Here is a 27688-nt window from a genome sequence, read left to right on the forward strand (position 1 = left end):
TACTCTGAAGGAATAACATTTTAGGAAATACACTTTTTCACTCTCTTACCAAGAGAAATGATGAGCTTGATGCCGCTTTCGTGTCTATACTGTTAACGTGACGCTTAAACCCGGCTATCTTAGCATAGCAAAAAGGTGGGAAACAGCAAATCATCATGGCTCTCTCCAAAGGTAACAAAATACAACTCGCAGCACCTCTAAAGTTTACTTATTATTATTATTAAGTGTGAAAACAAAGGTTTTGGCTTTATGAAGATACTGCACCTGTCCAACAAATGTGCACATAACTTCCATAAAACCCAACACAACCCGTAACCAACCAATCGATCGCCAACGACTCCCAAAAATGACATATATAACCAATGGAGAGCACCAGTGACAAGTGACTTTGTCATAGGTGATCCTTTGTCGTACAGGACCTCAGTCCTCATGTTAATGTTCAGAAAGTTTTAGGCAACAAAACTGCTTAGCTAAGCTAATGATATTTAGCATACGGAATGGTATCAACTCTCTCAAACCGTTTAACTCTCAGCAAGAAAGTAAGTGGTGAGCTGTTCCTCACAGTACACTGGCTCTCTTACTTTTCCTTCATCTGTTCACCTGCTCAGTCAGTACGTTTCCACTCTCACTCCCCTGCCAGCCACGCCCACCTGCTCACCCACCTGAGATTCATTTCCAGTCAGTCCAGTATTCCAACTGCTCTCCCACACTCACTCAGGGCCGGATTGTTCTTTGCGTCATGCAGCGTTCTGTATCAAACTGATCTCTTGTTACTGGACCTGGCCTGACCTTCTGTTCTCCGATAAACACCTCTGCCTTCAGTATCTGACTCAGTGTTTCATCCTGCACCTCCTGCATCTCCGTCTGTCAGTGACTGTTTGAGTTCACCAAACATTTCAAGAAACTCTCAATAGTTCTGTACGGGACATTGATCTGTACTACGGCTTATCCGTCTCTGTCACGCCTGAGATCGAAGTCAGTGAAAGCGACTTCCATGTACTGGTGGTACTGCAATTGGGCCCTCAACCCACCCCTTACAAACACTGTTTTAGAACAGCACTTTGAGTTAAATGTGTAAGACGATTTAAGGACACACAAGACTGATCTCTGCAGACAGGCTGGCCTGTTACAACAATACAACTTTATGGACCAGTGTGTAAGATAAAGGGGGATCTATTGGCAGAATAAGGCAGAAAGGGAATATAATCAAAATTATGTGTTCATTCGTTTATAATCACCTCAGAATAAGAAGCCTGTGTTTTTGCTACCTTAGAATGAGCTCTTTATATGCACAGAGGGAGTGGGTCCTCTTCAGTGGAGTCCACCATGTTTCAGCAGTCATCCAGAATGGACAAACCAAACACTGGCTCTAGAGAGACGCTCGCCTTTCCCATGTGTTTTTCATGTGTTTTATGGTCACCATCAGTTCTCCTACATGCTGAGTAAGGGAGGGGTGAGGTGACCAATATTCAGTTGGTTGCAATGTGCAACCTCACCACTACATGCCAGTAAAGCCTACACACTGCGCCTTTAATGCTATTTGAGAACAATATAACATAGTAGTGGTGGAATGTAACTAAGTACATTTACCCAACTCCTGTACTTAAGTACAAATTTGAGGTACTTGTACTACACTTGATTCTATCCATTTTATGCTAGTGAACCCTTCTACTTCGCTACACTTCAGAGGCGCTGTACTACTATTTTTCATACCTTTCCTGCATGGTGAAAACATGCATCTCCAAATTTGATTTCGAATGAAAAAATTCTGATACTAAAGGATGAAATGTTGAAGTGCAGAGTGAAAACTCATTGTCACAAAGCTAAAACCTGAGCTGTTTTTTTCTGGGATACGTGGTTGTCACAGGACACTACAAACTTATGATCTTATAGAATATGATGCATTGCTGTACATTAAACTATCCAACAGTATATAAAGTAGTTAAAATGCAGCAGAGTACTTTTACTTTTGATACTTTAAGTAGGTTTGTTTTTTCAACCTTAACCCGGTTAAGCAATACAATACTTTTTCTTGTGGAGTATTTTCACGGGCTAACATAGTACTTTTACTTAATCTGATTACTTCCTCCTCCAATGATGTAAAGTAACAAGTGAATCCTTAAGGGCATTAAAAACGTCCTAATGTTTAGCAGTATTTTCACAGCAGACGTGTGCAACAGATTTCTTGTAAAGCAGTTTAACTGTAACTTCAGTGCAAGTCAGGGAAGAGTCACACACTCTACTGTACCACAGTAAACTGCTGCAAGTTTACGCAGCATATCTGAGTCATAAGCTTCTGCTGTGTTCAAGAAATACATTAAAAACAGCTTGTGGGGACATGTTGCTGCCCTGATGAATATAATCCATCTCTGTAAATTAGATGATGGCTGACGTTTCCTTCTGCAACATTATAAAAACACAACTCTTTAATACTCATGGCAGTGGCATTTACAGTAGGTCTGTTCCGCAGTAACTGAATGTGAAGACAGTGTTTCACATTTAGTTTTGCCTCTTTGCTGAAACCAGTCTTATGTAAGTGTTACTTGATGAAAAGAAGTGAAAATGGCTCCACTAAATGCTGTAATTAGCCGTGTGGCACAGCCATGTTTGGTGAAATCACCAAAGTTGTCTCATTTAAAATGATGGATTACGTTCATCAGTGCAACTGTATCTCCAGGCTGTTATTAATGGATTTTTGGAAAATCCAATTAATATTTTTTTCACCTTTTTTATACTTTAAAGCTGCAAGGCAACTTTGCATGTTGGTATTTGCAAACAAGCAGTAATTTTGCAACAGTTTGGCATGATATCGTTTGCAACTTGGGCGAAAATGCAAGCTCTCAGTTTGTAAAATACGTGTACTTGCACTTTTGCTGTGAAAGCCAAACTTGTCTGCATATTAGCTACTGTAAATAAATGAGAATATTCCTGTTATACATCTATCTCTGATAGTTGTTATAAATACAGTAAATACTTTGTAACTTTATGATCTGAATTGTTGCACTCGGCTTGGATTTCTTTGAGGATTAATCAGTAAACTTTTGTAAAAGGAATCCCAGGCAAATTTAGATGATTAATGGACATCCTTGTAACTGTAAAACTCTACACCTATTGCTATTTCACTGCTGACACAACCCAGGGGTAGTTTTAATTGACCTCAAAAAAGAGGACAAGCAGAGGAGAGTGCTGGGTTTTGCCCTTTTTTCATCATCAAATCCTCTGTTCTCTTTAAATGCAAGGATCTTTTTAAAGGAACCAGAGAAAAGTGCTCAGCGTGATAGAAGTTGTAACTGTAACACCTGTCAACATCATCCCTTACTTGTCATTCATATAGCTCATCCACTTTATACTAAAAAGGTATGTACTGCTGCTAAGGCTGCATGAATCTCAATTTCTGGTAGAAGACCATACAGTAATAAGACCATCAGTAAAGCTACACATTATCAGTTTGCACAGTTCTTCACTGATGTTCTGAGTAGTTAACTGATTTTGACTGTTCCATGTTTTGCGGCCCTCATGCATGAAGTGGTTCTTAGTTTGATTTTTCAGTTAAGTCGATATTTCATACTCATTAAGAACCTCTGGGTTCAAATGAATGTGCTTTTATTGTAGTCAGGTCTGTAACCAGAGAGAGAAAATTGGCAGTGATGCCTGGCTACGGCCCAGAGACAGTTCCACTGATCAAAACTTATGAATCATGGCTGAGACTGTATAAAATCCACCATGAGGGGTTTGTCAATGTTAAACTGAACTGATGGAACCAAAGTGTGATTCTCTAAAGACGCCTGTAAGTGGATTAAAGCAAGGATTTCTTTGCTGCATATGCTTCTCATACTGTATGTGCAGGTTTGAAAAAATGTGTCTGATTGGATGGTGTGTGTGTGTGTGTGTGTGTGTGTGTGTGTGTGTGTGTGTGTGTGTGTGTGTGTGTGTGTGTGTGTGTGTGTGTGTGTGTGTGTGTGTGTGTGTGTGTGTGTGTGTGTGTGTGTGAGGTCTGGCTCCTGGCTATGTTTGTGTATTAGAACTGTGTGTGTGTCACTTGACAGTTGTGGTGCTTTCCAAGGTTATCAGTGTCTGGAAAGTTTCCTTCCACTGCAGCCAAAGTGAGCTCAAATGTCAAAAATCTTTACATCAGGAAGGAGACAGCGAGGGTGCAGTCATGTCTGGATTTATAAACTAAAGTGACTAATGTCACTGTGTGCTCTTAATTTTGCATAATAAATACAAGCATTTTTAGACTCTGAAATCCAATAAATAAATGACTGGTATACAATGTAAACTAATACAAACAAGCAACTGAGAAAGGCAAAATGCTTATTGTGCACTGCTCTACAGTTAATTTATCAGGATTGGTGTCAGTGACCACAATCCTTGTCATCATATCAAGTTCAACATACTGTATAAGTAAAATGCCACAGCTGCTATGAATCATTTTCGACCCCAGATGGTTGACTTTAAGTCTGATCAATAACATTTAACCTTGTCTGTGATTGCCAGATAAATACACTCGGGGAACCCTGGGGCAAAAATGAGCTGTAGGCCCCTGTGGACACCCTGCACCTCCGACACTGTCTCTCTGAGCATTGGACCTGTATTCACCTTCAAGTAAACAAATGCAACATTTTCGGCATGTGAAGGGATATAAACTGAAGTGCTAAACACATTAGAACTGCTTTCTGATACAAGGCCCTTCTACTTGAGTTGAGATCTAATAGCCAGTTCCATTTTGCATGAGATGAGATAAGTCTTTATTGGTCCCCAGAGAGGAGATCAGGTGTTAAAGCAGCACAAGGACGGGAATAAGCACAGATCAGTACAGAAAGTCAAAATGCGTGACTAAGAGTGTATAGATAAAAGAATAAGAATAAAAATAGACTCTACAAGAGCAGTCAAAAATACAATGCAATATGAGCAGGTGACCAGTGTGGAAGTTAAAATAATAGTCAGTATTAAGCAATAGAAATATGGAGTGTAATAACAGAATGGGCACTAATGAGCACGTTCCCTGTTGTACTGCATAAAAGCTCTGACACAAACAGATTTCTTATTATACTTAATCACTCCTCAACCTTTTTTATTAGAGTCATGTGCACAACATTCAGATAATGATATTGGGCTTCCCATTTTAGCCGGCGTGCACAGTCGCTTATGCGGTTGAAATAGCAAACATCAGTGGATGTATCAGCTGTAGAGTGGTGGTGAATGAATAGTTTCTATTCAAGTGTCAAACGCTCAGAGGTGCTCAGCCCACATGTGCTTACAGGACGCTGTTTACGTTTTAATACAGAGGAAAAAACCGATGCAGGAGAATCTCAGTTAAACTTATGTGCACATCATTGTGACTGCAACTGAACAGTTATTCATTAGAATCTCCCTTATTGAGAGAAAGTGCTTCATAAAATTGTGGAACATAATAATATACTCCTGTTGTCTGAACGTGTCAGACACATTTAATCAGCGTTTCATACTTAAAGCTGCTCCTCTACAGATTGTAGCTACAGGTTGTGAACATTAATTAGGCTGCCACTGGAAACTGTTTTTCCTTCTCGGATAACAAAAGCCGATTAGAGATCTAAATTGAATCTTGTTGGTTTAGTCATTTATAACTTTAGTTACCTGCGAATGAAGAAAAATTGTAATTGGACTAGATTAGGTAATGATGCAGGACCTGGTAAAAGGGTCTGCGTTCTCTGGCTGTGGAAATGTTTTAGCACTGAGGGGGAAATGCACTGTGGTCTATGATGCAGTAGTGCCTCATTTCCAGTGAACTTGGTGAAACTTACTGAAACAGTCAATCAGAATGGCTCTTTAAAGAATGTTTTAGCAAGGAAAGAATGCTTCCTGGTACTCATGGTCCAATGGGCTTATAGAATGATTTTTTTCCACTTCAATTGTGCCAAACCAAGTAAGATCTCACTCTGATTCTCTTCTTTCAACTCTGAAAAGTGCACTTTACCCCGTCCCATTGGGAGCCCGAACTGTGATACCTTTGTACAAACACCATAAACAGTTGAGATGATGGTTGAGGCTGTTTGCAGCCGCTGTCTCACACGATTTAGAGGTGCTGGTGTTTCTAAAAATCATGACAGTTCTTTTGAACTTTGCTTCCTATTGTAACCCCCCCCTCCCCCGCAGTTTGTGTTGCACTGAAGCAGGTACACTATTGATACCCCACAAAATGTGGTCAGCTGCACACAATGTAAATTATAGCGCAGAGGCCAGTAGTTTGAGTTAATTACCTTCCAGACGGGTCACCAGTCTAAGAAGTCGTAATCAACCGAGATCCAAGCAAATGCACAAATTGCTCTGCATGCCCTTTTCTGCTCAAATACTGTTGTTGGTTTTCATTAAAAGTTACAATATTGAAACTGAGTGAGGGAGAATGTGCTTGCTTTGGGGGCAGAGTAGTTTCCAGTTTATATTTTATCATTTGAATTGCTCCACTCGGTTGGCATAGCTGAGCCTTTGCTGACTGCAAGCAGCTATGATCAGAGCCGATGATGATGGCATGGTGTGAGTGGCATTTGATTCAAGAGAAAAACCCAGTAAAAGGTGTCCTGCGGCTGGTGTCAACTTTTGATATTGTTCACACTGCAGTAAGTGCTGGTTGTGTGCTCCTCTTCCTCTGCTCACCTCACTGTGGCTGTTTCTTCTTTTACCATTCTCACGTGCAACATACCAATCTGATGACTAAAACACCAAAAGGCATTTGTCTTTATATACACGTTATTGCTCAGTTTCTTGGTAGAATGAGGAACTTTTCTCTTTTTCACAAGATCCTTTTCGTACAATGACAAGATATTTTTTTTTATGTAATATAGCATCTTTTCTGGTTATTACAACATACCAAATGATTCAGTTTTCACAAGAAACTTTCCTTGTTATAACAACATATTACTTCATCTTGGTAAAACTTTTCCAGTATTTCACAAAATCAATACATCTCATTAAAACAAAGTTTCTGTCTGTGTCAGCACTGTAATAGACCGGTAACCTGTCCAGCCATGTCCTCCTGCAGCCCTTCACAGTGGGCTATATATGTACAGTCATGAACGGATGCTACTTCAGTCAGCCATGTCTCAAACATCAAATAAAACCATATTGAAACTTCCCTCTAGTTCTAGCTGATGTTGGCCACAATCTCTCAATATTCTTTTCTTAGCACCATTTGGAAGTTTCAGCAACATAGCAACTTTTACTATAACCAGTTAAGTTTGTTTTATTCTAACTTATATTTAAAATGTTGAATGCATTTGAGAGCATGCTCTCTTTTGCAAGGACACCCTGATTACAAGAGAAATCATCTGTCACACCTATATGTGTAGAGGGTGAATGATAAAACCCAGTCACTACTACTTTGGCAGTATTTTTGCCCTGACAAACACTTAACGCCAAGACCTGAAAACATTTTGACTTGGATGCAGGGGTTACAGAGACAGATGAACAGTTTGTCACAAAAATGGCAACACCACCCGTCTTCGCAGGCCAATTCCAACAAAAATCAGCATTTTTTGAAAATGGTTCGAAAACCATGTTTCAAAGAATACAGAAATGACAATAATAAGGTAAATACCAATAACAAGAAAAAGTCACATTAATAAGAAACAGATCATGAAAGGGATCATGTATAAACGAGAAGTCATTTTTACTCATGTTGCACAGACTCATTTTAAACAGAAACTGCAAATATTCTTTCATCATGGTGGCAGAAACATGCTGTCGTTTGCTCAGCTGCTAACATCAGTGACTGAATCTACAGGAAGCTGTGAGCGTTCACAATTCAAGCCCTATTGTGTGTTCAGACAGACTGCAAGGCGAATTCTAGACGTGACACTATTGCATATGAAGTTAACAGAAAAAACTGAGCTGGTGTAAAAGACAGGAATTTCCTCAAGGCAGCACAAACCCACACAAAGACACATCTGCACAAGGTGAAAATGTTTCAACTTGAATGAATTTGTGCCGATCCTGAGGCTTTACAAATCAACTTCATAAACATACAAAAACAAAAGGAAAAAGGGAGGGGGACTTGGGAAAATGGAAAGAAATGGAGTTCCTGATGAGTTCTGAGATCTGTGTGTGTGGCCTGCAGTCAGTGGGTAAGTTCACACATGAATCTGTCAAGCTTCTCAAGTTTGTGGATGATGCTACCCTCGCCGGGCTCGCCTACACGTGGCAGACTGGCTACCTGGTGATGGGGTGCGGGCGAGACAACTCATGGAGATGTTAGTCGATTTCAGTAAGAATCCAGTCCCCCCTCTCCCATCATCACCCTCTGTGACTCCCCATTTGACATTGTGTCCTCTTCCTGGGCACCATTATCACCTAGCCCCTCAAGTAGGAGTTGACCCTCAGCTCCTTCACCAAGAAGGCTCAGCAGTGGACGTACTTCCTGCGGCAGCTGAAGAAGTTCAAAGTCAGTCACAGCGCATTCCTGCACCACCGTCACAAAGTACATCCTCCATCACCATCTGGTGCACTATTGCCACTGCCAAGGTCAAGGGCGGACTGCAGTGCATCATTGGCTCTGCTGAGAAGGTTACTGGCTGCAGTATTGGCTGCAGTCTGCCACCCTTCATGACCTGCATGCCTCCAGGACTCTGAGGCAGACTCATCTCAGCAAGATGACGACCGACCGCTCTCACCGCAAACACAAACTCTGACACACTGCCCGGCCCCATCATCCATGCACAGGACCCCTGCTGACACTAACTCTTCTCCTGCACTATGGATTTGGCATGTTACAATAATGCAAAGCTTCCACATCTGACTCAAAGCATTACTTTAAAGCACATGTTCTATATTATTATCTCTTTATATTGCACATTCTTTACATAGTGAACAATGGCACATTCTTTGGTCAGTATTTTGCACATTCCAATCCCCTATCTTGCACCAAATTTCTTTTTTGTGACAACCTGCTCGCTGATAAACCTGATTCTGATACTGTTTGGGTGAATAAACAAGGACTGCACAAACAATCCAGCAGTCATATTCATGCAAATGTTGCAAGAGGAGAATTGGCTTGCAGTCTAAACACGCCTTTTACAGTGTTTGGATGATGGGAACCTGGGAAGCGGCAACAAGTGGTATGTTGCTTGATTGTAGATGAGGCTGGTGGGAGCGTAGTCAAATTTCTTGGGTTTTATTTGAGCTATTTCTAAAAAAAAAACAAAAAAAAAAACCCCAACAAAAACCCACTCCTAAGGCCCTGAAGACATGTTTTCATTTTTGTGCTCTGTGTAATGGTGTCCTACATGGGAACATTTTTGTTTTTTTCACATTACAGATCCTTTTTGTATGTTTTGTTCCCCTCACCGATTTGAAGTAAGTGGGGCTCTGTTTGGAAAAATTGTTAGCGAATGTACTGTCAATCAAATCTGATCAAACGAGAACCGTTTTAACTTGAACTTTGATTTCTCACGAGTTACTCATTAACCCTTTAAAACCAAACATTTAAGTATGTAACAAAGAGTTTGGGCTCCAGATGTCCATTTTAATAGTTTATTTAATCTTCTTTACTGTGTACGTGCATTCTGACTGGTCTCTATCATTTCGAAATGCAATTTAAAATCATTGAATCAACAGAAACACAGAAACTCAGCCTCTCCTCAGGCAGGCCATTGATGTGATCTCCACTGGTGACATGCTTATAAACACTCCTCTAGCCAGTGTGACAAATCTGGCTAATCACCAACTGTCAGGTCAAATTGAACTCCAATTTACAGAGGACTGAGAGTGTGAACCGAGTATTTTTTAGGAGAAGCTTCAGACATCAACAGAGCCCCAGCCTTGACCTTCTTCTTCAAGTACTTTAACTCATTCAATAACCCCTGCTAATATTTAAAAGTCTTATTATACTTCAATAAAACCTTCAGTCTGTCCAGTCTAGACTGGCCATGTGGACATCATGATTGTTAATAGCAAACATGTTTTTTTTTCCTGACATTTAATCAAGTTGAGATATTCTGAAAACCTTTTGTGCTCACAGTTGTTCATAATTTATATCCCTGTCTCGAACTGAATTGCAGATGTCAAGTGAGACGGTATGCAGTGTGTCTGACTGGTGTTGTGATCTCCGTTTGAATTCACTCACCTACTGTGTGTGTGTGTGTGTGTGTGTGTGTGTGTGTGTGTGTGTGTGTGTGTGTGTGTGTGTGTGTGTGTGTGTGTGTGTGTGTGTGTGTGAGATTCTCACTAACTAAAACTAATTAACTATGCATGCTCACCCTTTGGCACAAGTGCTTTCACTAGACAGTTTTCTAAAGGTATAGCTTTGATTCCCTTCACTATACTACCGTACTACTGATGATTCATTGACCTTCATTTTTCTGAAACAACTGGCCTTGAATTGATTTGGCTGATTTGATTTGGATTGTGAACTTTAGAAAACTTACCCCAAAGAAATGTGCTTTGGACAGATGTGCATTTCGGGCTTTTTATGCGTGGTTGGAATAAATGTGGTAAAGAGTTTCAGGCAACTTCAGGTACAGATCTGGTCTGTGTCTTAACGGCAGATTGTGTAGTTGTTAATTGATGTTAAGGGTGTAAGTTATGAGCCAAAAGGATGGATGAAACCTTTGGCTGTTGTCTGGTTAACATGCCACAGATCATTTGTAGGGTAAAAGAAGCATCACTCTGTAAAACCACTCCAAAATTGAGAGTGGAAGGTTTTTGGGGGTTTTTTTTGTACTTTATCAAGGTTACTGGAAAAATATCTGCTTCATGTCACTTTCAGCTAGTTAAAATTTCATTCATATCAATATTTTAAGTTGATCAGCTGACTACTTGTGAATCAGGACCTCAAGTATGAAGGGCAAGTACATAGCTCGCAAAAAGAAAAAAAACTGTCTTAGGTCAGTTCAGGTGCATATTTAACTGCCATTTCATGTCTTCTCTGATGATTTTCAGGTTTTCTATGAGTCATGATCAGTTATGCTGCCACGCAAAACTGAAGTGCTTCAGTCTATTCAGGCAACAGAAAGTACAGTTCTCACTCTGTGGCTTTGATTAGAAGCTTTAGTTAAGAATGTTCAGAGTTGAAGACAAATGGATTCAAGAAGAGAATCAAAACTAGATTCACTTCTGACAAAATTATGTAAGAGCTTAGTCCTTGTCCCAGGAATGATGCTGACACAAGTCATCATTTAGATTTTAATGCTATGAACCTGATTTAAAAGCTCTATACAAATTTACAGAAAGTCCAGGACTTGGACAGTCAACCCAAAATCTACATCTGGCCTCAAAAAAACCACATTATTGACATGTGATTGTTCTAACACACCACATGATCAGAGCAGACGACGAGTTCACTTGGATTCACTTAAGTCCTGAATAGATTGGAACTCGACTGGACCAAATTGATCAGATTGGAAGAGAAATTGGACCCGGTTCATGTTGGGTTCTTGGTCAGTTCTCGGATATTTGGAGGCAAGTGGACCTGTGAAGATGATCTAAAGTGTGGATCCGCTGACTGATTTTTAACTAAGCAGATAAAATGGCAGTATTTTTTACATAATTTCTCACTTATTTAGCTTTAACAGTGAGGCTGCCATTGAGAATATTCATCAGTCAAAGGTCCCTTCATCACAGCTCCTTGAATGTTAATGCTTGGATTTCTCTTTTTTCCTCAAACCTTTTACAAGATATGATTCATCCACATCTTCCAAACAAATACAGCCTCAAAGATAACCTTGACTTGAATCAAACCTTTCTGAGTGTCACTAAAACAACAACAACTGGACATTTTCAGCTTCACAAATAAGCTGTATTTAATACAGCATATATAGCAGAGCTTTTGTACTGGATTGGATTAGGTTGTCCGCCCCACCCCCCTCGGTTTGGCTGTTAGGTTTTAAGGGAAAAGGGAACACAATTTGGCTTTAGTCAGCAAGATGAATATGATATGCTGTCACAAGATTTTAACTCAGCTCATTTTGAATATATTACAGACGCATGTGCTTGTGCAGGAGATGTGCAGTTGGGATGTTGAAGGTGTATTTTTCATTGGATTAAAGAATTTCTGACAGACTGCCTAAGGAGAAATCCAACCAGCGTGTGATTGTTTTGTGTTCAGGAGTCCCACAAGGTGGCTTCTATCCTCGCTCTTGTTTTCAGTCTACACAAATTAGATGAGGTTGCCTGACAGCACCATGATTTCATAGTTGTTTTTTTCTTCTTTAATCAACATCAGTTTCCACTTCCCACATATTTTCCCACTCTGGGGATTTCTTTCTTGAGGGCCCCATAACTAAACTCTTGGAAATATGTTACTGCTCCATGGTCACCATTGGAAATTCCAACACCTCATACTACATTCAAATCAAAGGAGAAGGTAACTCACGGGCAATGAATCATTTTTCTATGTTGATCCAGTCGTGTGTCATTTAGGAAGCCAAGCAACGTTGTCCTTCAAATTCACATCATTATTTAAGCACCAAAGGGAGAATCAGTACTTTGGCTTTGAAGCAACTGCACCTCCACACCACAGCTACTGAACTACTACCTCAAACTGTCTGTTGCACTTTGAGCAGGTTTAAATCTGTAAATGTTTTCAGATATTTCCCAAATTTCAATTGAAAAGTGACTATGAGCCATCAGTGATTTGAGACATCTGCACCTTTACTTTTTGATCTTGTTATTTTTACACCTGGATATACTGCACACACTGACTTCTTTGCATGGATTAATTTCAAGTTCAATTTTAAGAAGGCTGATTCATGAACTCTTTAGTCAAGAGTTTTTCATTTTGTTTGCGTTCTTGTTTTTGACATAGAGTTCACACGTTTCTCATTCTCTTTTTTAGCTACAGTACAGAGGGTTTTTTTGTTCCTGCTGCAGTCAGACTCTTCAACAGAATTGTGTTGAGTTTATGGCCCTGCAAGTGTTTATGTATGTATGAATGTCGTAAGAGATTTACTGTTGACAAGCCTGGAGTCAAGAAACAGTAACCGCTACATAAAAGAGTTATCTAAAAGGCTGGGCTGTGGTAGAGTAGAAAGTAATGGGAGATGAAACTGTCACTACAGCTGGTCAGGGAGATCAGACCAATGCTGCCTTTCTGTGCCATCAAACGTTTAGAGTTGTTTTGTGTCTCCTGAATGTATCCATTGGGTTGTCCAGCAGCCAAACTTCCACAAAGGCCTGACCAGAATTTTTAATTTATACTTATTCTTCTTTAGCAGGAACAGAGCATGACCTTCATCCAAAGTCTCTTAAAAGAGATTAGTTGATCTCACTCGAACACTGATTGTCACCTTTTTCACCCACTCCTCATGAGTACATCATGTATGAAGAGGTCAGTCTTCAGCTGTTGTAGTGAAATCTAAATATTTCATCCTTCTACCTGCTTTTAGCTCAAGACAGTCCAGGCACACAATAATTTCAAGTGCATGAAAATAAATACATAACCATGCTGTCATGTTTTCAATCACTGTGGCGATCCCCCTGTTTTTTCCATGAAAATGCTTTGTGTAACGCATTGATAAAAGGCTTAAAATGGCTAGGTACTTCATATAGTGCACTACTTGTTATTAACAGTGTTGTGGGAGGCGTTTGATCATACTTCCAGCCAAAGGGAAACCGAGAGAGTCAAACTTGCTACAGTATCAAATGAAAGAGGGGGTGGACACAATAACTGAAACCCAACAGAAGCATATTGCAATAAATTCTGTCTTTGTGAAGGTTATAATGCTCATATCTGGTGAGACATGTCTGATTTAATTCTATAGTAACTTTTGAGACCATAGCTTGTGGTGGTGTATTGGACAGCGTTAAATTTGTGCTCCTTTCCTGGTCCTTGCATATGAAACCATGTTTCTAATTTACAGTCAAGTCGCTTCAGTTCTACTGGCAGCTGTCTTTCCATCAAGCATGGGCTGTTGTCCTTTCATTTGTTTATATGTTAGATCATCCATCAATCTTATTGACTCTCGTGGCTGGATTGTGATGAAGCTCGGGAAAATAATGGAACTCACCACTCCAATGTGACCAATACAGCTGGGGAGGGTTTTTGGGGTGGGGACTTAATTGTCCGTCTGTGTGATATCTTTTGCTGTGTCGGGCCAAACGTTGAGGGAATTATGCATGCCACCACTGTGTTTAGCTATTTTCAAAATTATAGAGATTGGAGCGGCTACCCTTAGAGGACAGAGCGAAATTACACATCAGGCTTCATTGTGTATGGAGACTCGTACCCCAGAGGGTACTTCTGCAGTTACCGCAGGGTACGTGGAAAGATTGTGGAGCAGCTCAGAAAATTTGAAACTAGACTAAGAGTCTACAGGAGACACTAACTGCTCTGTGAATCTGTACTACTGTTTTCAGCTCAGTGCTAATGTCAGCATGCTAACATGGACAGAATGATAAGCAGGTATAATGTTTACCTTGTCCACCATTTTAGCTTGTGTGCATGCTAACAATTGTTAATTGGCATTAAACACAAAATGCAGCTGAGAGTGATGAAAATGTTATTAGTTTTGTAGGTCATTTGTCATAAATAACCAGTTATTCCAATGCCACACGGATAAATTGCATGCCAGTCTATCCAGTTGTTGAGACAGTTCACCGGAAACAAAACCTCCTGGTGGCACTAATAAAAGCCATTGCATCACCATTAGGCTTCATCCTCCAGGGAACATGAATGCCTGTACAAATGCTGTGGTTATCCACCCCACAGTTAATAGATATTTTTGTCTGGGCCAGCTACTCAGAGCCAGTCAGAGTGTAAAGTATGATGTCTGTGCTGTGCTCTTTCATCTGAGTTGGCAGTTGTCGACATTTCTGTTCTCAAAGTCAGACAGTCTGGTGCAATTTCCTGAACTTTTGTGTATCCCTTTTTTGTAAGGTAAAGATAAATTCAAAGCATATAATCTCTTTTTTCTATTACACAAAGGTTCACGCTTTCACAACGTCAGGCAAAACCAATTAACCCAAAACTAGACTGGGAAAATGGAGTACACAAATGACACATTGAGAAAAGCGGATTAAAATGTTCATTGTGTACATAATTGCTCTGCTTGGCAAAATGTCAATGCTCTTCTCAATTCCAACAGACAAAATCTGGAATTGCTTTGCTGTACAATGAGGAGACCAACAATACCTATGATGTCTGCCTGAAATTGACCAAAGAGGTATTAACCATACAGAAGCTGGATGTGGTTTGCACAAGTGGAAGTGAATCCCAAGTAAATGTAAGTGCGCCAGAGGGCTCAAGACTTGCATTGTAATTCATGCTGCATAACTCCAGAATACTGTTTCAATGTTCACAATATCTTTTTGCCAATAAGAAACTCCCACTTTCTAAAGCACAGAACTGTTGTACTGCGAAGACAGGCGACTGGCGGTCTGGGCTTAAGCATCAAAGTAAGCAGATAAGTTTTGATCATGGAGAGACTGAATGAAAATGAAAAGTCTTTGGCTTGCAGAGTTGACGGACTGATTGGCAGCAAATTTCACAACCAAAACCCAACACTGTTCATTCTCACCTTTCTCTTGCTTTTCAGGGAGGTGCAGAGCACAACGTACCCGTGGTTATTTCAAAGATTTTCAAAGATCAAGTAGGTAAGGAAGTGTTTTATTTCATTATGGATTTGGATATGGTTTTACAGTACAGTGGTAAATGTCATCAATCAACTTGATTATAGAAATGTTAATGAAGTTAGCAGGAGACACGGGGTACTTAACAGGTGACATTTAAGTCCACAATGAAATTTTGAGTATTTTCAAACCATCACAAATGTTTATGTTTTTATTTTTTATAAACTGTATGAAGAGTAAAGAGATGGGTTATCAATTGGGGAGCCAGAGGAATAATTCACACTTTGAACATGCAAGATGCATTTGTTCCAGGAAGATGAGGTGCAGGGTTTGTCAGCATTAAAAAGGAACTCTAGTGATTTAAAGTTTGCGTTTCCTCAAAGATTGGAAAATTTGTCAAAGAGGAATTGTAAAAAGAAGCGTAAGAAAACAAAGCCACAGAGCCTATGCTCTTACATTAGACCCCCTTGACTGGTAAATGGCCGTTTCGTTCAAACCCCAGATTGTAACACAGATTTTCTCTTATAAATTTGTCTTCACCAACCCCATCATCAGGGTTATTTCCCCAGACTTTTTTTTTTCAAATCCTCGTCCAGAGCTGCAGTACTCCTCATAATGTGCCACTTTATGCTACTCTCCACCACTACGTAGCCTAGCTTAGCATAAAGACTGGAAACATGGGGAAACAGTTAGCCTGGCTGTCCCTACCAAAACCTTGAACACAGACTCAGTTAGCCAGTGCATGGCTAGATACATGTAATAGTGGTTGGTTATTGTAGTTAGCATATGAGAGTGCAAAATCTGCCATCCTTATTGACATTACTAAGATGCACACAGTCACTATGCCCAGCTGCTAAAAATAAAAGTGTGGTTGCTTTTGAATTTCTGAAGTATGAGTGAAAAACCATGAAACGTTCACAGTTTTTACCTTAAGTGTCTCATCATCATGATCATCACATGAAATATTTAAAAAAATAACCTCCATAATATTGTCACTGGCCTCAAGTGGCAAACTCGTCTGCTGGCAATAGGAAATTGCCCACTGTGTTTTCAGTCTTTATGCAAAGGCTAAACATGCCCTGATTCCAGCTCAATTACATGAAATTGGTATCGATCTCCTCCTTTGAGTCTCGTGAAGAAAGCAAATAACCTTTTTTTTTTTAATTTCAAAAAAATGTTGACATAGTCCTCTCAGTATTGCTTGGATTATTTACCATAATGTAATAATGTAACAAAACACAAGAAAGGGAAGAGTTGAAGTCTTTCCATATACAACATTTATTCTAATTATGTTAACAGTAAACACTGAAGAAGTAAAGAATTGCTGGATTGGCATACAGGTAGTAATGTTATCGTGCTGTGAGCTAGATGGAAGACAAAATACTCGAGTTATGTCTGTCAGTGAAATGGTAAGAACTGCTGACCTCTCAGTATCCTGTCAGCGTCATATGACCGAATCATTTCCCTGTAATTTGTCTTTTTGCCCACATCCCTTTTAATACCTTTTTGCATATGAGAGAATCATGTCTTCATATCCCCGGGGACGTTAAGAGCCCTTTTCACAGAGCTTTACAAATCTTTTCACAACAGAGCTTTCATTGTTTCCTCCCGTGCCGCTGCAAATGAGTTTATATCCTGATTAGTTTCAAATTTCATGCTTTCCTGTGTTCTTTCTCCAAGCTATAGGATGTCGCCAGAGATTAGTCTGACAGAGACACTGATTGCCATTTCCACCACATTACCATGTATGAAATGAGCAATTATTTTCTAATGTTTTCATTAACCTCTGACACTTGACAATTGGCGCCTGCAGCTGATCAGACCGGGAAGCTATTCGTCGGGGACGCTGTGCTGCAGGTTGGTACATCAGTTCATGACTTATTTGCTCGGAGATTGATTCAGGTCACTGCAAAGAGTGGCAACTTGTTGCATCTTAATTTCCACCCTCCTCTGTTTTGACAGTGTGTGATTTCATTTAGGAAATAGAGAGAGAATATTTTTGAAGTTTAAACTGCACCAGTTAAGTCTTTTAATGTCTCTCTGCTCTTTTGAAGGGACAATAGGGTGGCCAAATATATTCTCACTGAATCATAACAAACTTCTTTCAATTTAACCAAAAAAAAAAAAAAATCCAGATTCTCTGGTAAATTAATCACAAGGTCACCGACAAATGATTTCTGTGCATTCGAAAAATCATTAAAAACCAAAAATGTCTCATATTTAGTAATGATATTCATTTAATCTTTTAAAAAGTTAATTTGAATCTGTCTGGCAGCTTTATTGGATGTGGTGTTTATCTAGAATATCAAGTAGACTCATTGGACAGCCAAGCAAATTTAACATTCATTTTGGAAGTTATTATTAATTATATTATGAGTTGAATTGTTACTGCTTCCACCTTTGGATCACTGCTGTTTCACATTTATTTGCTATGAATTATTTATGTTGTCACACTGCTATGGCAGGAGACACAGCAAATCAGGGCTGGGTTGAGAAACTTCCTGTTCTAATATGAAATGATATAAATAAATGATGTAGCTGCTGCAGCCTACAGCCTTGGACAGATTATGAGGCAACAGGCCTCTGGATACAGACATGTAAAAGCCCTGTCCCTCCGTCATAGACTCCCATGTTCTTTGTGCTCTCTTTGCTATGCTATTGCTATGTGGTCATTTAGCATCTCTGTGAATTTCCCTTGGGGATGAATAAAGTATCTATCTATCTATCTATCTATCTATCTATCTATCTATCTATCTATCTATCTATCTATCTATCTATCTATCTATCTATCTATCTATCTATCTATCTATCTATCTATCTCTGTGTTGTCTTTTTGTGACTCTTTATGGTAGCTTGGCATCTCCTTGTGGTTGTTTTGTGTCTATGTGGTTGTTCTGCTTTCTATTGTGCTAGTAATATGGTGCTTATATTGTGTCTCTTTGTGTCTTTGGTTCTTTTGTGTGTATTTGTGGTAGTTTGTGTACCTTTATGGTTGTTTTGTGTCTCTTTGTGGTATGGGCACTTTGTGTCGTTGGTCCTTTTGTGTGCCTTTTGTGGTAGTTTAAATGTATTTGTGATAGTTTTACATCTATGTAATGTGGTCACTTTGCATCTGTTTTGTGGTCATTTTGCATGTCTTCATGGTTGTGTTATGTGTCTCTTTGGGGCCATTTTGCATCTCTTTGTTGTTGTATTGTGTGTTTTTGTGGTTGTTTGATTGTCTTTCAACATGAAGTGCTGAGTCACTTTATACACAGGTTCAGTCCAGGGGTCCTGGGCCTGCACCCAATAGGCCTGTTGAGTAACTAATCCAACTATGTAACTACCCCATCTGACAGGGGCTATTGGCAGGGATATTCTGGGCCTGCAGCAAATGGTCATAGAGTTGCTAAATTACACACTTTTTATAATTAACTCAAAACTTTACTAGGGCAGGGCGATATCACCAAAATCTTTTATCATGGTATGTGTAATTTTGCAGCTCTTGTGGTGGGGTTAGCCAAATCTCTAGCGGTGGGCACATTTCTACAGTCTCATCATATCCACCATCACATCACCTAATCCTGCACTTTACTTATTTGCTTTTCCACTCTCTCTGTCCGTTTCTTTAGGTCAATGGCATAAATGTAGAGCCTTGTACTCATGAGGAAGTTGTGAGTATATTTGTACTTAACTGTTAAAAAAACCAATCCCCTGCTCCATCTGTTCATTGCTGTTCCATCCCTCTCCCAGCTTTACCACTAAATCCCAGTGGCTATCAACACGGAGGTGCACCTCAACAATCTGAGTTGTCATCTTGGCAGGAGGCTTTTTTTTTTTTTCAGCCGGGACAAATTGAAAAGGAGCAGATCATTATCAAAAGCTGTACAGGAATTGAGGACGTTAATATTTGGCAGCATTTTTATACAATTTGGCTTCTCTCCTTTTTAAGTATTTTCACCATCCCCCATCTACCCCCCCCCCCCCCCACACACACACACACATACACACAAGCAAGCATAAACTCTTCTCATGTCTGTCATCTTGTTCTCCTTGTTCAGCCCCAAAACAGCTGTTCACTATATTCACCTCCAGAGCGTCAAAACACATAATGAGCAGTTTCTCTTCAGAACAAAATCCAGAGTTTTTAATGGCAGGCTGTCACACTGGCAGCACTGACAGATGAAGTAACAAGGGCCACCACACAATGTTTGAGAGGGTAGGGAGGAATCTGAAAGCAGATGTGCAGGCTTCGTAGAAGTGACCTTGTGTGTTAGATGTGACAGTCAAGTGTCTCATTTGCTCTTTTATTTCTCTTTTCCAGCGTGTGTGGAAGATGGACAGATTTCATGGTTTCTCATTTAAACCTAACCTTACTTGAAACAAGGGCTCGACATCTATGAGGACATATTTTATATCACTTAGACATCAGATAATCAGACATTCAGAGCGTAATTACTTTGTGGTGTCAGCTGTCACTTTGCTGCCGCCTGTCACAAGAGTTCTGCCTTTCATCATTTAAGTGACACCCCGTCTGTCTGGCTTTAGCTTATGATTACATATTTTTTCACTCATCTCCTGTTGTGTTTTGTTTGCTCAGGCTGTGTTACAGCTTGACATGAATGTGGCTTGTTTCATTTATATGAGATTAAATTTTATCTTGCTGCATGGCTTGCAATCTCTCTCTCTCTCTCTCGCTGTTTATCTCAGTCTCAATCTCTCTCCCTCTCGGTCCTGTCAGGTTCACCTCTTGCGCACTGCAGGAGATGAGGTCACTCTCACTGTTCGGTACCTCCGAGAAGTTCCATCATTTCTAAAACTGCCTCTAGGTAAGATTCCTGTAGTTTTTATGCCATGCAAGCTCACAATAAACTTTATTTCACTGAGCATTTTTGACAATAAAGGAATAAATCACATTTATGGGAGATTGTCTTTTGATGTTTTAAAGCAGTTCAATAGATGAGCATTTATTTTAAAGTAGTAGATTGTCATGCTCAGTGGCCTGAGGCAAGCAGTAATGTCAGAAACACCCAGAGCTGCAATCCCCTGCTCTGTAGTTACTTTCAGCCGCTTGAGGAGATGAAAACACAGATGCTAAAATTCTCCATGTGGAGCCGGTAAAAGGTGAAGTGAGAAGAAAATGAGAATTTGAAGTAGCTCTTAAGACAAGAAAGTAAATTGTAAATTTTGCAAAGTTTAGCGATTTTGTGGAGGACTGTTTTAAAGTAAGTGGGTCAACTTTTGTCTTTCTTTTTACATTATGTGCATGAGTGGATACCATGAAGTAGAGTCTGAGTAGAAGTTTAGCATTTTTGAATTGTCAGCAATATGATGAAAAGCACTCAATTTTGTGACAAAACAGAAACTCTTGTGCTCATGTGTGACGTCAACATAAAAACTTTTTCCTCAATGTGAACTCACCGTTTTTCTAGAGCTTTCAACTGCATCAGTCAGTGTTTTCCTCAGTGCATAGAGCTTGTTTGGAGCTGCTAACTCCATGACATCTGTTGAGGAAAACCATGAGGTGTGGTTGAAAGCTTCACTAAAAGCTAGGAACTGGACCTCAGGTTAAGATGTTTTGTTGTTAATATCAATAATTAACTTTCCACACTCAGCTGATACACTTGATTTTAAAGGAATAGTTGGAAATTGTTGAGAATTATCTGTATGCTAAATACAGCTAATTCTCCGCCAGGAGACGGATAGCTTAGTTTAGCATAAAGATTGATATTAGGGGAAACAGCTAGCTGGAGTCTGTTCAACAGCAACAACATACAGCATTTCGACAAATTAAACAAAAGCAATGCAACATGTTTAATTATGAGTTTTAGTGATGCTTATAGGCAGACTTTTAACCTACCAGCACTGAACAAAGCCAAGCTGTCTGTCTCTCAGTGTTTACAGTCTATAGGCTAAGCTAAGCTAATGTACCCTGGCTCCAGCTTCATATCAGATGGACACATATGATAGCGGTATCAATCTTATCAAACTTTTGGCAAGAAAGCGAATGAGCCTAATTCACAAAACATAAAACTACTTCTTTAGACTCTTTGTTAATAAAGAGCAAATGAGGGAACATTGTGCAGCACATGGGAACTTGTCATTCCATCTGGGGCTTGTGTTTTAGATACAAACCTCCAGACTGCTAGTAATTGTTGTCTTATGAATTAGCTGTAAGCACAAAGTGAATGAACACCACATAATGATCACTTTGTACAATTTACCTAATTATGAAAAGTACACAGATGTAGAAAAATAATTAATAATAGCAGATGGCATGAATATTTATAGCCCAGCTGATAAACGACCACATTCTCCTAAACTGAACTTGAGAGCTGAGAGAAATCCAGCGTTCATATCTTGTGGGTAAGTTAACATTCATAGGAGGGCGTCAGTGCAGAGATGCTCAGGTTTTGCTGTAGGGCTTTTGGCCGGTGAATCGTGTTTTGTTGCCTGAGAATGAAAAGTTTCAAGTCGTATTCTGGTTTCAAGTTGTCCTTTGTTTTACCATGACACAGATGACAAGCAGGAAAGGCCCGGAGCCTTACACTGAGTATGACCGAACTGAAAGCAGGTCCTCTAACACCAACCTAATATCACATCAGAGTGTTTGTCTCTTTTGGATGCTGTCCGCCACGTATAGTACACTGCATGGCTTAATGGCAGGGCATCAGAATGAAGACGAGAGTAGACCTTAAAATTTAACAATCTGAACTGGGCCATGGTGTTTGGGGATCAGGTGCAAACAATGAAATAATAATAGATGCAGCATGAATTTGGAGTAAATATTCAACAGTGATTCTTTCTGTGAAGAACATGTGTCATTCTTCCTTTTTCAGGTTCTCCAGGGCCGTCCACCGATCACAGCCGAGGATCCTCTCCCCTCTTTGACAGTGGCTTACATTTAAATGGAAATGGAAATAACGCGGTAAGAAAGATCTGTTTGATATTACATGTATAATGTTGATTGGATTGTGTTTGATGCCTCCCAATCAGTACTTATTGTATAATATCGTTATAGTTTTGCAAGTAACTGATGCCAGGAGTTATGTTCAGGTTGTAAGTTGGAAAAGGTTTAAAACACTTTTGTGCAGTATTTACAGTACAAACATCTTTATCTGAGGAGCTCATGCACTGCTATAATTGTCACCTTCTAAATAATGTGTTACTAAAATATCTTGACATACTAGTTCACTTAAAAGTTAAATACACTTTTGAATCTGCAGTCCTTTTTAAGACTGGTGCTGATTGCTAAATTGTCACTTACACCTATCACCAACTGTAGTTACAGTTTGAAAATCCCATAGCCCAACCTTTAGACATGACCCGCAGTATGCTGTGTATTTGACTTGTAATTAAATCGATGTACAGTCTATACTACTAGACTGCACATCTCTACTGGTGGTGCATTACATCAGGTATGAATCAGTTAAGACTGTCCGTGCCAATCATATTGACAAAGTATCCTCCTCCCCAATGAGCCTGTCCTACAGTGCCTACATGTACCAGAATGTGTTGTGTGTATCAAACTGGCTGAGCTTTGGGAGTATGTATTACTTTATGTTTTACATTACAAGACAACACAAAAACTGGTCTATGAGTACCTAATGTGTGGCTTCAAAGGCTCAGGTGAAGAAGCCAGTTTCTCAATCTGGCTCCTCTATGTAATGATTAGCAGCTGTGCAGCCAAGGCTGCTTAGTCATCTAAATTCAAATAGAAATGTTTTATCTGCATCTGGATCTGGATTTGCACCATTCACACTGGTGGACTATCACAAGAGAAATGTGCCAGAGTCTAATTCACTTTCCAGCTTGTGCAATGCCTCATGAGGAAATAATAACAATACAAATGATGAAAACCCTGCACATCCACACATCCTGAGTGATTCAGGCTCATTAGACCCCTGTGCTAAGGTTAAGTAGGGCGGAGGGATGCTGGGAGCTATGTGAGATCACAGAGGTCCATGTATTAATAAAAATGCTAAAGATAGAAGTTGTCCAGCCTTACAGGTGTAACAAATCTAACAGCACAGTTGCCAGAGATGCCAGAAGGCCTTTTGTCATGTCATAGCAAGAAAAGACTGCATACCATGGAGGTGAGCTAGTTTCAGTCTCCTGGTATTGTTTGTGGTGATTGACAGTCATGGCTGACTGACATACTTGATAGAACTGAGCCATCATTACTGATATTAGTAATACCTCTGCTGTTGTCATTATGACATCAATGTCTGCTTTAATTGCTGGGTTAGGGTTAGGTTTGGGTACGGTTAAGGTTAGGGCTTTTTTCAGTAAAAAGTGATGGATAGTAATTTGAAATTAGGTAATAACATTACTGTCATTAATTCCAGTAACTCTCCATTTTACTGACATTTTTGGGGGTTAGCTTGTTTGCTCTTTTAGCAGGCCATGGGTGGAGTTGAATTTGTCAGTAAGTTCAGTGGACAGTCTGGTTTGGCATGTATTAAGCAGGGAGGTGTTTAGCCTCCTAGTTACTCCATAGTTTATCCCAATCATTTACCTGTTATGTGTTGTTAGCTTGCTAGCTAAGAATTTAAGTCTAGATTCAGGAATAATGGAGTGTGAGGAGGGGGAGTGCAGCTAGCTTAGCAGCTAGCTTAGCCCTAGTAAGATGCAGGCTGACGTTTTTGTTTTGTTTTGTTTTTCTTAAATGGCAAAGTTATGTTCTCTGTTTCTACAAGTTTAAAAACAGAATATGGGACTTATGTTTTAAGACTTTTCAGGTTCTTGAAGGCACCTTTGGCAAGAGTTGTGCTGAGCAATAAAAAAATGTTACAAGTAAAATATGTCTAAGTAAAATAAGTAATGCAATTGATTTATTTTTTTTCATTGAGAAATGTGTGATGAACAACTGATTAATGTTTTAGTGTCCTTTGGACAAAGGATGTGTAAGGCCTTTAGGGACAGAAAACATGACCCATTCTTATTGTCCATGGCTGGCAATGTGCAAACACAGCTCCACGTTACCGAAATATTTATCAGCAGCCAGCAGTCCTCTTCATTAAACATCCATTGTGTTTTTGTGGTTTATTAGCGAAGAAAGTTTTGAGTACTTGTTGTCGCTCACACCCGCCCTGCCTTTCCGCTGATGTCGGTAGCAGAATCAGATAAAAACCAGCAGTTTACAATGAACCTTGCTGCATTACTGACTAAATTTCACTTGGTATTGCAGGACAGCAGGGGCAAAAATACTAGCAATCAACTCTATTCATTGGGTATAGACACTCTCTGCTTTTATCATTTCCGCTACCTCAGCAGGGCTAACCACTGGCCGGGCAGCAGCAGCACTATCAGCTGCAGCCTGAGCCTCTGCCTCTCTTTGTGGACTGTGGCTCATACAAATCCGCTTTGACTTTGACATGTTATTAAATGTGAAGTAATCCATAACGTCCTCTACGCATATATGCTAGGACGATGTTTGGTTGTCCAGAATGTGGGTCCCAACCCCGATAACTGCCTGCTGTGAAGCCGGCCCCCTGGCAGTGGGAGGAAAATTCAAGTTATCTGAGCCAAAGTCTCCCTGTTGTTCTTCCACCCTCCGCTGATGTCAAAAAGGGTCAGTAAACTGTGGCATAAGCTACACTACTACAGAGAATATTAGCAGATGTTATAGACCCCTCTTTGTAGACTGCTCCTGTGCCTGATAAGCAAGTGTAGAAAATGAGACTTTGTTGGTGAACTCCTTTCAAATAAGGTCTTTTATAAATGGCTGGGTGATAATTTAATATTAGCATTTTTTGACTCACTGTCATTTCTCATGTTTTTTTTGTGGTGTGCAAACGAATGATTGCAAATTGTGATTAGAAACTAACCCTGTTTTCATTAAAACAATTAAAAAATCAGAAGCAAATTAGTTGCATAGATTATTAGAATGCAAAAATGGGTTATTAATGTTCATCTCATGGCTACAGCCACATGATCGATGTGTGAGTCCCTGTAGAAAGTAGCAGTAAAGCAACACAAATGCCAGTTTGATCTCCTTCAAAACCACACAACAGCTCAATCAGTATCTGTGCTTTTGTTCGGTCAAAAGGAAGAACAAACAGTCAAAATAATTCATTTTGTTCCAAGGTATCCCTGCAAGGCTGTTTTTGGCTCCTCTAGCTTTCTTGATCTTAGGAGTGGTGATGGCTGAGATTACAGTGTACACTTCTGGGATGATAGGTGCTAGTAGTTTCACTGTTGTAGCAGTGGATGCCACAGGGGAATTTTACCAATCAATCTTCCCAAAGCACAATATGATACAGTCAGTTTATTCCCTGTATCAACAGGACAAATTCAGCCCTGGCTTCTGAAAACATATGGTAAGTGCCCTGTATTGCTGTGCCCATTTCAGAGGAAAGGCTCACTTAACACTCATAAAGACAAAATGAATCTCTATTAGTACATAGGTACAACTGTGTTGCTCGTGCTGCAGAAATATCAGGCAAATCGGTCTTGACGTTGCTCTAAAGCTCTTCTGGCCAAATGTTACTTGAATGTACAGGAGTGGAAAAAAAATGCAAATGTTTAATTTTTTTTCTCCCCAAAGCCAATATATCACCCATTTAATGGTAAGGCATGAGAAAATTGCATATTAATATGGTAATCTATAATGAAAGATTAACTGTGAGACTGCATCTCCTGCTCATCATTTCACATGAATTATTCAGAGAAAGCGTGAGGGACAGCAGGTGGCCACTTTAACCTTTCATAGATAATCTAGATTTAAAGTGTTTCCATTTAAAACCCTAGCAGGAGCTGGAGAAGGCGAAATATCCCTGTGCACTTGGCCTCGTCATGGTCTGCATTTCTTGCAGTTCCCAGTATGTGCATTTGGTCTATGTGAGGAAAAAAAATAGATGTGACACATGCCTACAGTATGTACCTATGAAAAAGCAAATCAGGTATGACTCATTGTGACATAATAGGTCAGCGGGCTCTCGTAGGGATCTTTACATTTGCTTCTCTAGTTAAAGATGAGGTGGCTGACAAACATAATTAGCCAGGCCGTGTCCTCGTCCCAGAAATAACATTTAAACAGTGAAAAACACAAACTAGCCAGAGCCGACCTCCAGTTAGTTTTTGCTCATGTCAAATGAGATTCTTCTTGCCTTGCAAATAAAGGCCATTATGTAAAATGTTGTTTTTGTTCTTAGAGTAATTGCTGCATTTTTTTTGTTGTTGTTGTGTTTTTTGCAGTGCAGCATAAGTCGTGGATGCACTTTAATGTTTAGAGTATAATGATAGAAAGCCTCCAGATACAGATTTTTGGGAAAGTAGGGCAATTATTTATTTTTTTCCCCCCAAAAGAAAAAAATGCCATTGCATGCCATTAAGTAATCCTGCATTGTATGAAATAGCCTGTAATGGAAAGCATCATTAAGCCTGGATTTGAGGTTGAAATAGTAAATGACCTCAGACAGTAAAAGAGATGAACAGGGTGTATTTAATTTCTTAGTCAACGCTGCTTCTATAATCTGTGTCAGAAAGTCACAACAATTTTCTATGTTGCATGATCCCTTCCAGACCCAAGGCTGTGAAGATAGTGTTTTCCTTTTGTTTTCAGCCAACATAACCTTGATGATGTGTACACAAACACTGAAAGGAGCAAAGCATCCTGAGACGTTTTAATGGTCATAAGAGCTCCAGTATTGGCAATCCTCTTTGTTTCCAAAGGCCAAATGTTACCAGAAATGTGATATTTTCAGCACAAATCAGTTAAAAAGGGTTGTTTCGTTAGGAGTCTAAACCATCAGCAGGAAATGCTTCCCTCAAAATGGAGTAAGGACTTCTCTGTAAACTTTTCATTAATGCTCAACAGTCACACGGGGAGAAATGGCAGAGAGAGTAAGAGACAGCAATTTCTCCACTGACAGCAGACCCAATAAATCCGAATGCAGTGCAGCCACAAGGGGCACAGTGGGGTGAGGAGCATGATGCTCCCATTTTCTTGACAGAAAAGACATTGCTTTTCTGAGGTTCATATTACTCCCTGTGCCTGGACATTAAGGGAGGCAAGTTGAGAGACAGTTGAATAAATTGCCATACCTCATCACAGAAGAACTCCTGCAGTGCTGCATGGCAGAAACGCCACCATTGCTTTTACTGTAATAGCGCGGTAATGGTACAATGTTTAGCCCAATAATACAGTGTAATTTGTACATTCTTACAT

The 27688-nt window shown here is 39.8% G+C and overlaps 1 protein-coding gene across 1 annotated transcript in view; it reads left to right on the top strand.

Annotated features, from left to right (window-relative positions):
• The window catches only part of sntg2 (syntrophin, gamma 2), a 76615-nt gene that overhangs the window by 7272 nt on the left and 41655 nt on the right, over positions 1-27688 (top strand). Inside the window, exons 2-8 of the mRNA XM_070979139.1 lie at positions 15054-15191; positions 15307-15363; positions 15504-15561; positions 17351-17394; positions 19149-19190; positions 20258-20345; positions 22356-22444. Coding sequence (XP_070835240.1) covers positions 15054-15191; positions 15307-15363; positions 15504-15561; positions 17351-17394; positions 19149-19190; positions 20258-20345; positions 22356-22444 — 516 coding nt within the window. The remainder of the gene's footprint in view (positions 1-15053; positions 15192-15306; positions 15364-15503; positions 15562-17350; positions 17395-19148; positions 19191-20257; positions 20346-22355; positions 22445-27688) is intronic.

The sequence above is a fragment of the Chaetodon trifascialis genome, chromosome 14 (assembly GCF_039877785.1).
Source record: "Chaetodon trifascialis isolate fChaTrf1 chromosome 14, fChaTrf1.hap1, whole genome shotgun sequence".
Lineage (NCBI taxonomy): Eukaryota > Metazoa > Chordata > Actinopteri > Chaetodontiformes > Chaetodontidae > Chaetodon > Chaetodon trifascialis.